Source organism: Ambystoma mexicanum, chromosome 1p (assembly GCF_040938575.1).
Source record: "Ambystoma mexicanum isolate Mex_15411 chromosome 1p, UKY_AmexF1_1, whole genome shotgun sequence".
Taxonomy (NCBI): Eukaryota; Metazoa; Chordata; class Amphibia; order Caudata; family Ambystomatidae; genus Ambystoma; species Ambystoma mexicanum.
The window spans coordinates 795,964,501-795,976,536 of NC_090921.1; the positions used below are offsets into that span (position 1 = coordinate 795,964,501).

At 46.0% G+C, this 12,036-nt stretch overlaps 1 protein-coding gene across 3 annotated transcripts in view; it reads left to right on the top strand.

The window, feature by feature from the left end:
- Nucleotides 1–12,036, top strand: part of IL6R (interleukin 6 receptor) — a 315,341-nt gene that overhangs the window by 108,168 nt on the left and 195,137 nt on the right. For all 3 annotated transcript variants that reach the window (XM_069651956.1, XM_069651960.1, XM_069651969.1), the window contains one exon: nucleotides 1,563–1,738. In XM_069651956.1, coding sequence (XP_069508057.1) covers nucleotides 1,563–1,738 — 176 coding nt within the window. The remainder of the gene's footprint in view (nucleotides 1–1,562; nucleotides 1,739–12,036) is intronic.

The following is a 12,036-nucleotide window of genomic DNA, read 5'->3' on the forward strand; positions in this document are numbered from 1 at the left end:
TAGTTTTATGAGTAGTTTTCCAATGGGAATTAGTCTTATTGTACTGATTGTTAAGTTACAGATACGTGTAAAGTATGCATATGCCAGGGGTTACGTGTTGGCACTCGCAGTATATTAATAGGGGCAGACCCATGGGTTTAGTTTCTTAATGAGGACTTCTAATTGTGTTCCTCAATGTGATGCAAAAAATGCAGAAGTATCTGTCGCTGCCACCGGGACAGGCCTAGACCGCAATATTCCCTTCAGGTGTACGAATATCTTTCATCTGTCTTCATCCTTCTGGATATGTGACTACCAAACCTGGACCTTCTGCTCCTTAAGGGGCGGGGACTGGGTGCAGTGGATACACAAACCATCTATTTTTGCTGGATGCACACTCCCTGCTCATCCCTCTTGCTTTTTCCACAGCCCCACCACACTATTCACGATAAAAATCCAAAATATCCAACTAGCTCCTGTTTGGTGGCTTTGATCTCGTCCCTTACCTGTTATTTACTGCTCAAGATTACTGCACATTAAAGGCACAACTTCACACCTGGCTGCATTGAAACCTTTTAGCTGAGCGCCTCTTTGATGGAGAGCAACTGAAGTGCTTTCATAATTAGAGATAGACAGTCTTACATTTTCAGGGTGCATTCCGCAGGATCTGAGAGAACTTTCCTTGGGTCTTTCCTTTATGCAAAATGTGTGTATGGTGGACATGTTCTGTCTAAATGCATAGATGTGTAGAATGCATAGATATGCAGTAGACCTGTTCACATTCTCTGTGCAAACATGGCACGCACTGACCTCTGGAAGGGATGCTGGATGTTCTCCATTCCTGACCCACCCCAGTCCATTTTTGGCTCACTAAGGGTTTCATTTTAAACCCATACATTTCTATATATAAATGGGGTTAATGGGGACTCTTGTTGCATGTTGATAATGTTGCTGCAACAACGTTTGGATGATACTTATTAACCCTTATATTTGCCTGTCCTCCCTTAAAGACATCTAGTATCTGAGTCACTACTTGGCGGAAACAATTGGCTTGCCCAGCAGTTCCTTAATAGATTAAGTGACCTTGACATGTATATAAGCACCCTAAAAAGAGGCTTAATTTTGCCACTAGGCATACGTATGTACAATGGGCCTCATTACGAGGCGGGCGGTAAGGGATTACCGGCACTGGTAAGGGCACCGGTGCCGGTAATCCCTTACCGCCCTACTACGAGTTCCCTTTGCCGGTCCTCCCTTAACGCCTGGTTTTTCCAGGCGTTAAGGACGGGGAGCCGCAAAGGGACTCTGGAGCTAATAACGGTACCGCAATTTGCGGTACCGTTATTAGTGCCTTCCCCATTCCCATTGACCCCTATACATACATTTAATTAAGTACATTCTCAATTGGTAGACATTTGCTGTGATTTTAGTTTTAAGTAAATTGAGAAAAAAAAGAAGTGTGCAGTTTTTGATAGGAATACCAGTGGGGAATCAAGCACTCTTTAGTGATTGCCTCTGAGCTAAGGAAGGTGGTTCCTCAGCACAATGATCGGTACTCCTTAATTATTATTTTTTTTTCAAAGGTTTAACAAAGAACCCAACACCGAGCCATGCTCCTACATTAGTAGCATGCAGCGGTTCGTCTGTCGGCTGAAGCTTGGAGAAGGGGACCATTCTCACCACATAGTGTTCATGTGTGTCACAAGCACTGCCGACAGCCAATTCAGCAGTCCACAGCAGATCAGCGGATACAGTGTCTGTACGTAACGTATACAATTCAATTGCACAGATTATTTTTTGTTTGCATACCATGCTGCATAATGCAATATATGTACATAATGCTGTGGTTGATCCATTTCGAGCTTATGACCTACTTGTTGTCAGATGGGACTGGTAACATAAAGACAGGGAAGTTTTGGTTGGGGACAAGACGCACAGAATATTCATTACATGAGTAGATTTCAGAGAAGCAATGTAAAAGACAGAATGGGGAGGTAGACTTAGAGGGGGGAGGGAGAAGCAGTGCCAAGTTCAGAAAAAAAGAGCCCATCTTATGTAAAGCTATTGGATCACTCACAATGTACACCACCTACTTGTACTGCATTGTGTTCATCTCCAAACCACTGGTATTTACTGCAACGCTAATGTTCAAATATGTAAGCAATTTTGTGGGTGATGCATTCTGAGCTGCGGACCAACTTGTTGTGCAATTGGAAGTGGGTCCTTGGGGCTTGAGGAACACACAGAATATTCATGACATGAGGAGGTTTCAGAGAACCATTAGAAAAGTAAAAATCATGATCATATCAGTCAAAACTACAGTATTTCCATCCAGTGGACACAAACCGGGGATGCTTGGTGACCGCTCTATGAAAACCTCATGACTTCTGGTGGAACCTTACCTTTAAAACATGACTCAAAGCCAATCAGGATAGTTTGCTGTCACAAAGCCAAGTGAAATCAACACAAAAGCTATACGGCAGGATCAAGTTTAAGCAAGTTTTATTTGGGATATTTATAAAAGTGGAAACCTGATGGTGATACCGTAAAGCAAAACAGAACAATAGTCCCCGGATGGCTTCTTCTTGAAACAAGCTTAACAAAATCTCCCTTGTCCTTTTAAGCTTTCTCTCGTCTCCAGAGGGTGTATAAGAAAATTACTCACACTCCTCGGGTTTTAAGTGTCCCTGGTCTTCTTTCTTGGCATTTGGATTCTGGGTGGTGTTCTGCTTGAATATGCCACACATATGCCAACTCCTGTAGCTCACTTCACAATGCTAGAAAGGCCAGTTATCGTGAGGCTTTGGTTGGCCTCACAACTTATACCAGGAGCACAGGCCTTTCCATAAGTTAGGCTTTTATTCCTGAGCTGTCTCACCACCTCCATCTCTTAGGGTTCTGGCATTGCTTCTCACCTCCCCTCTACATCTACCTCCTCGACAGCTCACCACATGTTCATTCCTAAAGGGGTTCTAATGGAATCTGCGGCTTCTCCTCACTTTCTCTCCTACTCTCCTTTTTAACCTCCTTGACATTACACCACAATCTTGTTCATACAACCTCCTCATCTGCTGGCGTCCCCCCTCGAATGACTTGTCTTACACTCCTCCACATCTTCCAATGAACGTTAGCTTTCTCATTCCGCCTCTTCCTGATGCCTGTCCAATCTTCTTCAAGTATTTTCCAAACCTCCTTCTTCACTCTCTCTCTCCAACCTTCTCCTCTAATCTCTTCCCCAACCTCCTCCTTCAATCTCCCTCCAACCTCTTTCATCAGTCTTCAGACTTTTTCTTCAATTTCATTCCAACCTCCTCTTTCAAGCCTTATCTAACTTATGCTGCCTGCTTCTGATCTACACTCTTTAAGTGCCACCATCTATCAGCCACCAGGTCTCCCAAAAACGATCTTATTATATGTGCAGTTAGACCCGCCCCTGTGGTAGTCTGATGTGCCAGAGAGTTTGCTCTACATAGTCATGACAGTTGTATTGGACTGGTCAGAACATAATTGCTGCAGATTTTATGCACACAGGCCTGCCACCGAGCTGAGATGCAGCAACACGGACTGAGCCCTTTTGGGGTTGATACACCATCTTGAATTGACTTTGGTTTACGGGCCGGCAGCAGAGCAGTTCTATGTCCGACGGCGAGCTGTCATTTCGTAAATTGAGCATACTGCTTCGGCAGATGACCATGGGGAGGGTTCCTGTAGTGGTGTGAAGTTTTGTCTCCAAGTGATTCTGAGCGGAAGTAGCAGCTATGAAGTTATTTCACTGGAATACTACTGAGCTTACAGTCATGGAACATCCACAAGTTCAGGAAAAAGCATTTCAGATGTTGGTCATATGGAATTTGTGACGTTCCCATTCTTTAGGTCTGAGGAGAGGTGGGCTAGACTAGTTGATTTCCTATTTGCCTCCTCCAAACCCAGCTTAAATTGGTTGGCTGTGGTGCCTGGCCCCATTGTCCAATTCAACCTCTTCCTTAGGCACAGGCAGGGGACTTCATTACACTGTTCAGATAAATCCTATGTATTCGAAATCGATCCATAACTCTACCAGCCTCGCGCAAAGTAGCACACGCTGTACTGACGGGGGGTAATGTCCACCTGCATTTCCCGATCCTTAACGTGGATCTGAAATCCCTGGTGAGATGTTCACCCAGATAGCCATCAGCTCTGATAGGCCATGCAAATAGCAAATGCTGCACTATACAAATACTTTGTGATCCAATTTTTGGTACATCTAGTGTTATGTGGCATTATGGTTAACATGCATAAGCTGCCTGCCAAGCACATTTTACTGCTTTGTTTCTATAGTTCATTATACTGATAGATGGTTTGTTTCCTGGCAGGCAATATCACATGCTGCAAATAAAAAGTAACATGTTCTAACCACACCCACCCATCGGTACTGGAGTCTCTGAGAAGAAGCCTGTCCCAGATACAGTCATTGTGCATCAGTCCAGCCCTGCACACAATGTAAATGGTTGTCAGAGTGTTCATTTTAGACTTATCTGACTGGGAAGCTGCCCTCATGAAGCCAAGGAGAAATCCGACTTGTTCCTCACCTGTGACCAGGGCTATTGCTGTATGTCTCTTCATGGTGTAGTCATAGGGTTAAATGAGTCCTCTACCATAAACATTACCTAGACATTAACAGTGGATATGGGGTATTCAAGGAGATTCCCACTGTGACTGGGTTTAGGATCAGTGAAACTGTCTGATTGCAAAGTGTGTCGCATGGAGAGTTTCATGGGAGTGAGCCCCCTCCTCCATAGATAGGAAATAAGTCGAAATGGCATTGCTCAGACTGCGCCATTCTTTTCTTATTTTTTATATATTATTTTGTACAGTGTTACTGATTATGCCTGTTTGGTTTAACCGTGTTTCGGCGTTGGGGCCTTTTGCAAAACTGGACATAAACTGAATAATCAAATACATTTGATACTAATTCCTATTTGTATTTGATTTCCTATTTTTCAAAACCTAACACTCCTACCCTGCTCCAACCCCCTTTATTGTCTGTCTTGCACACATACATTCATTTGTCACGCATTGTATTTGATTATTCAGTTTATGTCCTGTTTTGAAAAAGGCCCCAAGGCCGAAACACGTGTAAACCAAAAGGGCATAATCAGTAAAGGTATACAAAAAAATATATTAAAAACGAATTGCGCAGTCTGAGCAGTATCATTTCGACTTATTACTAATCACCTAGACATTGTTTATGTTAGTTGAATAGCATACTACAGGGATTACCTCCTAATTTTCCTTTTCTTAGCGTCTCCAGGACAGCTTCTAGCCATACCGGATGGGTCTTTGTCTTTTACTTTGAATAGCTATCTCCACACATACAGAGAGAAAGTTAATATCTCATTCCATTTTGTAGCCCAAAGGAAGAGCACATATTAGGACTGTCCTTTATCAGTTTGGTAAGTGTCATTTTAACTAATATTTTGACCATTCAGTAGTTTATTGCCCAAACAGAAGTTTCGGGTATATCCCTGGAGTGGTGCTAATTTCTTTATATTTCTGTTGTTCACTTTGATTTCCAGAGAGAGTCTGACTGATGACACAATTTTGAGACCAACTTGGGCTATAGTCTAGCTTGATGTCACCAATTCATATTCTCTGTCACAATATGAGGTTTCAGAATATTGTTATGATACATGTGTTTGTTCCTCCTATTGTGTAACCCTATAATTCACTTTCTCTCTATGGCTGCAGTTATCGCATTGGGTCCCTGTTAGAGATCCAATATTTTGACTTTGATTGTGACCACCAGAATAATCATTATGTCGCCACTTTGGACGGACCTAATAATAGCTCATCAAATGCGTTGGACTTTCTCTGCTACTTTGGCTTTACGGTTATCTGTATGTTTACGTCCATTATTTTGGTGACTTCTTCTAGCACATTCATTCCCTGGTTAGTAAATCTTGTACACATTATATTATCAATAGCCAACAGACCACATATTTAGGGGTTGAGGGTCCTTCCCTACTTATGGGGAGTAAGAGACAACAATGGATTTTGGAGCCTCAATAATGGAGCTTTGAGAAAAGCAAGAAGACAGCACAGAGCCGTGTGGATGTCCATTATCGGAGAGGTCCACTCTCACAGCAGCAGAAGAACATGCCTGAGCCAAGAGCCTTGAATCTGTACATTGTGGCATCACTAGGTGACTGTTAGCACTGTGTGTAGGTATGTATCCCCAGAGACCTGCAATTTAGCAGCCTATTGCCTTGTCTCTTCAAGAACAAAATCCATAAAGAATTACCATGTCCAGACTTAAGGAATTTTACACAGCTCTCCTCATTTACTCCATTACTGAAAGTATCACGATTTTCAACTGCATCTTTCTCATAGGCTTACATTCCTTTAATGATCTGTACTCCAGCCAGTGGTGGTTTGGCCTACAGGAAACTGCTGAGATTTCCCAATGGACCTCTACACCACAGACCTTTGAAGTTGGGGGCCTGTTTTTTAAAACTCCTTTTACTTTCTCTCTCAAGCTAAGACTTTATTCTAAGGCTTCGAGAAACTTATTTCTCACTCTTAACAAATGTTGCATGCCATTGTTTTGTTAGATATAACTACCTTGTAATCCGAATATTGGGACAATTGTGCCTTCAGATTTATTATTTGGACCCCTTTTTTTTATTAATTTGCTCATACAGTGCAATATGGAGACAGTTGAAAAAAAAATATTTCCAGGGCCACATTGGTACCCAGTCCACCCTTGACTGCAGCATGAAAGATTGATATGTCAACAAACTTCAGGTCTTAGAAACATCACAGTAATGGTCTCGACATGAGCATGAGCGAACCAACCTCAGCCAGGGCAGGATCCCTCTGTACCTAGTAGCTGCAGGAGCAGCTATAATCTGCAAAGACCGCCATTTCCAGGAGCAGCCAGACAGCGTGATCCCCATCACTAGCAGTAACCAATTTAAAAAGTAATCCGACTACCACATTGATCACTTCGGATTCGGTAGGCAGCTACTACTTACAGGGAGCCCACCCCTGAAGTACCCAGTGAAACCACCGTTAAAATCAGCTGCCTACACTCACACTGCGTGGACTTGCCCTCCTGTGTCCACCAGCGTGTGCGAGGGAGGCTTCCCCAAGATGGCCGCTGCAACAGAGAACATTTTTTGTTAGGTCTGGTTGCCTAGCAACCGCCGACGACGAACCAGCCTATAGGTTTGCCTAATCGCTGGAGGCGGAAGCCGGCTCAACACCTAAGACCTGGGGGAGATGCCGTTGGGGTTGAGGAGGGATGCGTTGAATATGAGGTGGTGGGTGAAGTGCAGTGCGAAGAGTGTGGCTCATCCGGTGCGTGTATGTTTGAAGTATAATTGGAGGTTTGACTACTACAGGGACCGGTGTAGGAGGAAGGGGGGCACTTTGGGGTTTCACATGTGGGAGAAGGGGGTGCAGTGGGGTGTGGGCGAGTTGTTGGCTGTGACGGACACGGATTTGATGAGATGGCCGAAGTGGATGATGGGGTCTCCAAAGGTGTGTTTGGAGTTGGCGAATGTGGTGTCGAAGAAGCAGGGTTTGCGGGGTGAGATCAAGGTTTTGGGTCAGGCGTATGTGGCAGGGAAGGAAGGATGTAAGGTGTTCACGGATGGTTCGAAAGATCCTGTGTCTGGGAGAGTGGGTATGGCATGTTATCTGGAAAGCACTGGGGAGTATAAAGTGGGGCGACTGACGAATGATGTGTCTATTTGTATGGCTGAGTTGGTGGAGATTGCATTGGCGATTGATAGGGTGTGCGAGTTGGGGTATGTGAAAGTGGTGGTGTTATCAGATTCATTGAGTGGGTTGCAGGCAATTGTGGCAGGGGATGGTGATAGGAAGGATGTGATTTTGGACATCAGGAGGAAGATTGATCGGTGTGTGCGTGGGGAAATGGATTTGGAGTTGGCGTGGGTCCCCAGTCATAGTGGCATTTTGGGTAATGAGTTGGTGGATCTGGCGGCGGGTGAAGGTATGAGGAGGGGAGCGGTTGATGTGAGGTTGCCTTTGAGTGTGGATGAGGTGAAGGCTGTGGTGGTGAGACGGGTCATGGATGAGTGGCAGGAGAGGTGGAGGAGTGGGGTGAAGGGCAGGTGGATGTTTGGTGTCCGTGGGAAAGTGTCGGTGAAGGTGGATGCGGGGAGTCTGGAATGGAGGAGGGGGGAGGAGGTGATGCTGAATCGGTTGAGAATAGGACATATGGGGCTGAATGACTGTCTATATCGAGTGGGGAAGCGTGAGTCGAGGGACTGTGCAGTATGTGGGGTGCCTGAGATTGTGGGACATTTTCTGCTTAGGTGTGAGAGAGATGTTGAGGAGAGCAAATTGATGAGAGTTTGGATGCGCTGGGTGTGGCTGAGCTGAGTGGGAAGGCTTTGCTGGGAAGTGACGGGGTGAGAGGCAGGAGGAGGAGCAGTGTGTTGTTGGATTTTGTGAGGCAGACTGGGCGGTGGGAGGAGTTATGAGATTGTGAGGGCAATGTGTATGAATGGTGGGGGTAGGTGCACATCATCCTATTGGATGGGGAAGCGCCTGCGTGGGTCCGCCCACGCATTCCGTAATTTAGAAGAAGAAAAAGACCTAAGGCCCTAACCGAAGGCCAGATACTGTCTGTGCCCACTTCGAAACCAACCCCAGCCAGGGCATGAGCCCTCTCTAACTAGTAGCTGCTGGAGCAACTACAATCTGCAAAGAATGCCATTTCCAGGAGCAGCCAGACCGTGTGATCCCCATCACTAGCAGCGCTGACTTCAGAAGCAATCCGGCTACCACATCGATCACTCCGAATTTCGGTAGGCAGCTAGTACTTACAGGCAGCCAGCCACCCCTGAAGTACCCAGTGAAACCGCCGTTAAAATAAGCTGCCTGCACGGGCTTTCCCTCCTGTGTCCACCACCATGTGCCAGGCTTCCCCAAGATGGCCGCCGCAACAGAGAGCATTTTTTGTTAGGTCCGGTTGCCTAGCATCCACTGACGACAAAGCCTATAGGCTTGCCTTATCGCCAGAGGCGGAAGCCGGCCCAACAGCTAAGGCGCTAACCGAAGGCAAGATCCTGTCTGTGCTTCTCCGTGCGCCAGGACCCCGGGGCACGTTATATTTCAACTGTCTTATTGTTCTTTCCTACACTCGTCAGCACTGACACAACTGCAACTTGAAGTAAGGTATTATAAATCACTTGCCCTAGCTAGCCTTTTTGGACCTCTCCCGATTTCCTGCTATATGCCGACTAATCACCCTTCTGTTATTTCCTGCTTCGAGCATCTCATGCTTTCGTGTACTTTAAAGTCGGTTCAACTCAAATTTCTCTATTTCACCACCACCGCATGATATTACGTAAAGAATCACTGCCATAGTTATGGCAGAATGCGTGTTTGAAAATCGCTGATGTATGCTTCTTAGTTAAAAGTGCATTCCAGCCATAAGTACACACGTAGACCTTGTATATCCTGTAGCCTACCTAGCGCATGTTACATGCGGTTGTACGCCTGTTAACTCAAATCATTTTATTTGAATATTACCACATGTTATCACGTAAAACTTCATTGTTCGATTGTATGCATGTTAATCTTTTAAACTCGTGGATGTATGCCTGTCAGTTAAAAGTGCATTCCTGCCTGACTAGATATGACTTTGTATATCCCGTATGTGTACCTAGCGCATGCTACATGCTGTTGCACAGTTGTTAACTCAAATCATATTATTCGAATATTTCCACATGCTATCACATATAATTTCAATGTTTGACTTTATGCGTGTTAGCCAGTGAAAATCGCTAATGTACGCTTGTTAGCTTAAAGTGCATTCCTGCCCAACTAGACACATAGACATGGCATGCCCTGCAGCCTCACTCAGCTTGTGATTCAATAGGTGCAGATACAGATCTGCCAGACTCATATCTGCCCTGCCATCTGACTGAACGAACTCCCCAGTCTCTGAGCCCTCTATCTCCCACTAGCACGCCTTATTCTAAGTACTGCGCAAATAGTAAGCTCATTCTTTATACATATGGCAAACTTGCCGGTGTTCATCTGCCCAGTGGCTACACTACTACCCCCCCTCAATGTTACTGTGTCTAAAAAACATCTACCCTCCTTCTTGCCTAGACAAGTACAGATATCAAACACTTCAGTCCCTGAGAGCTGCCTTTACTCCTCTATTCTGAGTCAACGGCTTCAGCACACTTTCTTAAAACCTACCCTGGATTTGCCATGTTCTACCACCCGCAGGAATGAGAGACTCGGCTCCCGTATCACCACCAAGAGTTCTACTTGATACACGCTCCTTTTGCCTAATTCCACACCAATTAACATTAATCGCCTCCACACGAACACCCCTGAGTAAATAGAAGTATCCATGCCCATGCCTGCCCCTTCTCATCCACATCCTGTACAGACCACCTGGCCCCATCTCCTCCTTTGAGGAAGACATCACCCACCTACTCTCCCAGAACACCAGACCTAGCTCCCAAGTCATGCTTTTGGGTGATCTAAATCTAGGCCTGCATGACAGTCTAGACACAAATGCCATAGCCTTAGAAAATGCCATCACAGAATTGGGATTCTTACTGTGTATCTCGTATCCAACTCACTGCAAAGGCGCTTTTGGGTGATCTAAATCTAGGCCTGCATGACAGTCTAGACACAAATGCCATAGCCTTAGAAAACGCCATCACAGAATTGGGATTCTTACTGTGTATCTCGTATCCAACTCACTGCAAAGGCAGAACTTTAGACTGGGTAGCAGATCTCAATTGCAATGCAAGCATTCTCTCAAACTCTCTGTGTGCTTGGTCAGATCATAATGTCATCTCTTTTGAGATCCAAGACACCAGGCAACCATCACCCAAAGACCAACAAGCCCCCCGAGCCCTGAGCAGTCACCGTTAAAAAGCGGAACCGGAAATAGCGTCATCGCACAGGAACGGGAAAGAGCACGGCGGCCATCTTTAAAAACACAATCCATTGCCATCCTCTGCATCCAGGACCTCTTTCCAGGAATCTCAAACACAAATTCATCCCGGATAGCCCGAAGATGCCCAAGGCCGTGAAAAAAGCTGCTGATCGCCAGCGAAAAGAAAAATTCAGCAATGAGGAGCTGATCATGCTCACTGAGACACTTGCGGCAAATGCCAATGTTGTCTTCAGCAATGACATGCGGCGGGAGACCCTCCTCAAGAAAAAGGCCATCTGGGCAGAGGTTGCCCACAAAGTCAGTGCGTTGGGCGGCACCACCCGCACAGTCAAGGACTGCCGTAAGAGGTGGGACGACCCCCGGGTCCGTGTCAGAAACATACTGTCAGTGAATCGCAAGCTGGCAATGGGCACAGGAGGTGGCGCCGATTCCCCTCTGAAACTCTGGGAGTGGGAGGAGACCTGTGCCTCCACATTGGTGTGGAATCGGTAGAGGGTGTTGGAGACATGGAGCATGGTGTGGCCACTTCATCCGATGGAGGTGAGTGTATACATCAAACAATGCACAGTGAAGGGTGAGGGGCCCCCCAAATATGTGTCCATATTCAGGCCATGGATCCAGCCACAAACATACATGCATGCATCACCACATACACGTGCAACACAGACCCATCAATGCATGACCCACCCGACATCCCCATTACCGGAATCCAAAATAAAGAGTCCCCAATGCATAGAGAGGCATGACGTAAACATTCTGCATAAGGCACGTTGAACCCTAAACGATGATATTCCCTATTTTTGACCCCTACTGGATCACAGACAGACACTGAAGACCCACACACTGCGACACCTGCTCCCCCAGCAACAAAAAACCCAGGAGAAATGAGACAGAGGACACCGCCACCACCTCAAGGGGAACCGGGAGGAGTGTTCAGCAGCAGAGGGCCAAAGGCAGCAAGAGCACCAGTTCGACGCAGCCTGAGGCCGCGGCTGCTGCTATTGTTGCACCCACGGCAGTGTGTCCCATTACATGTGAAACCAGCACGGAGGGCACGCACTCTGCTGCCACCAGTCAACTGGTGAGGCAGCAGCCACCGCACCACTTTCGGATGAGCAGGA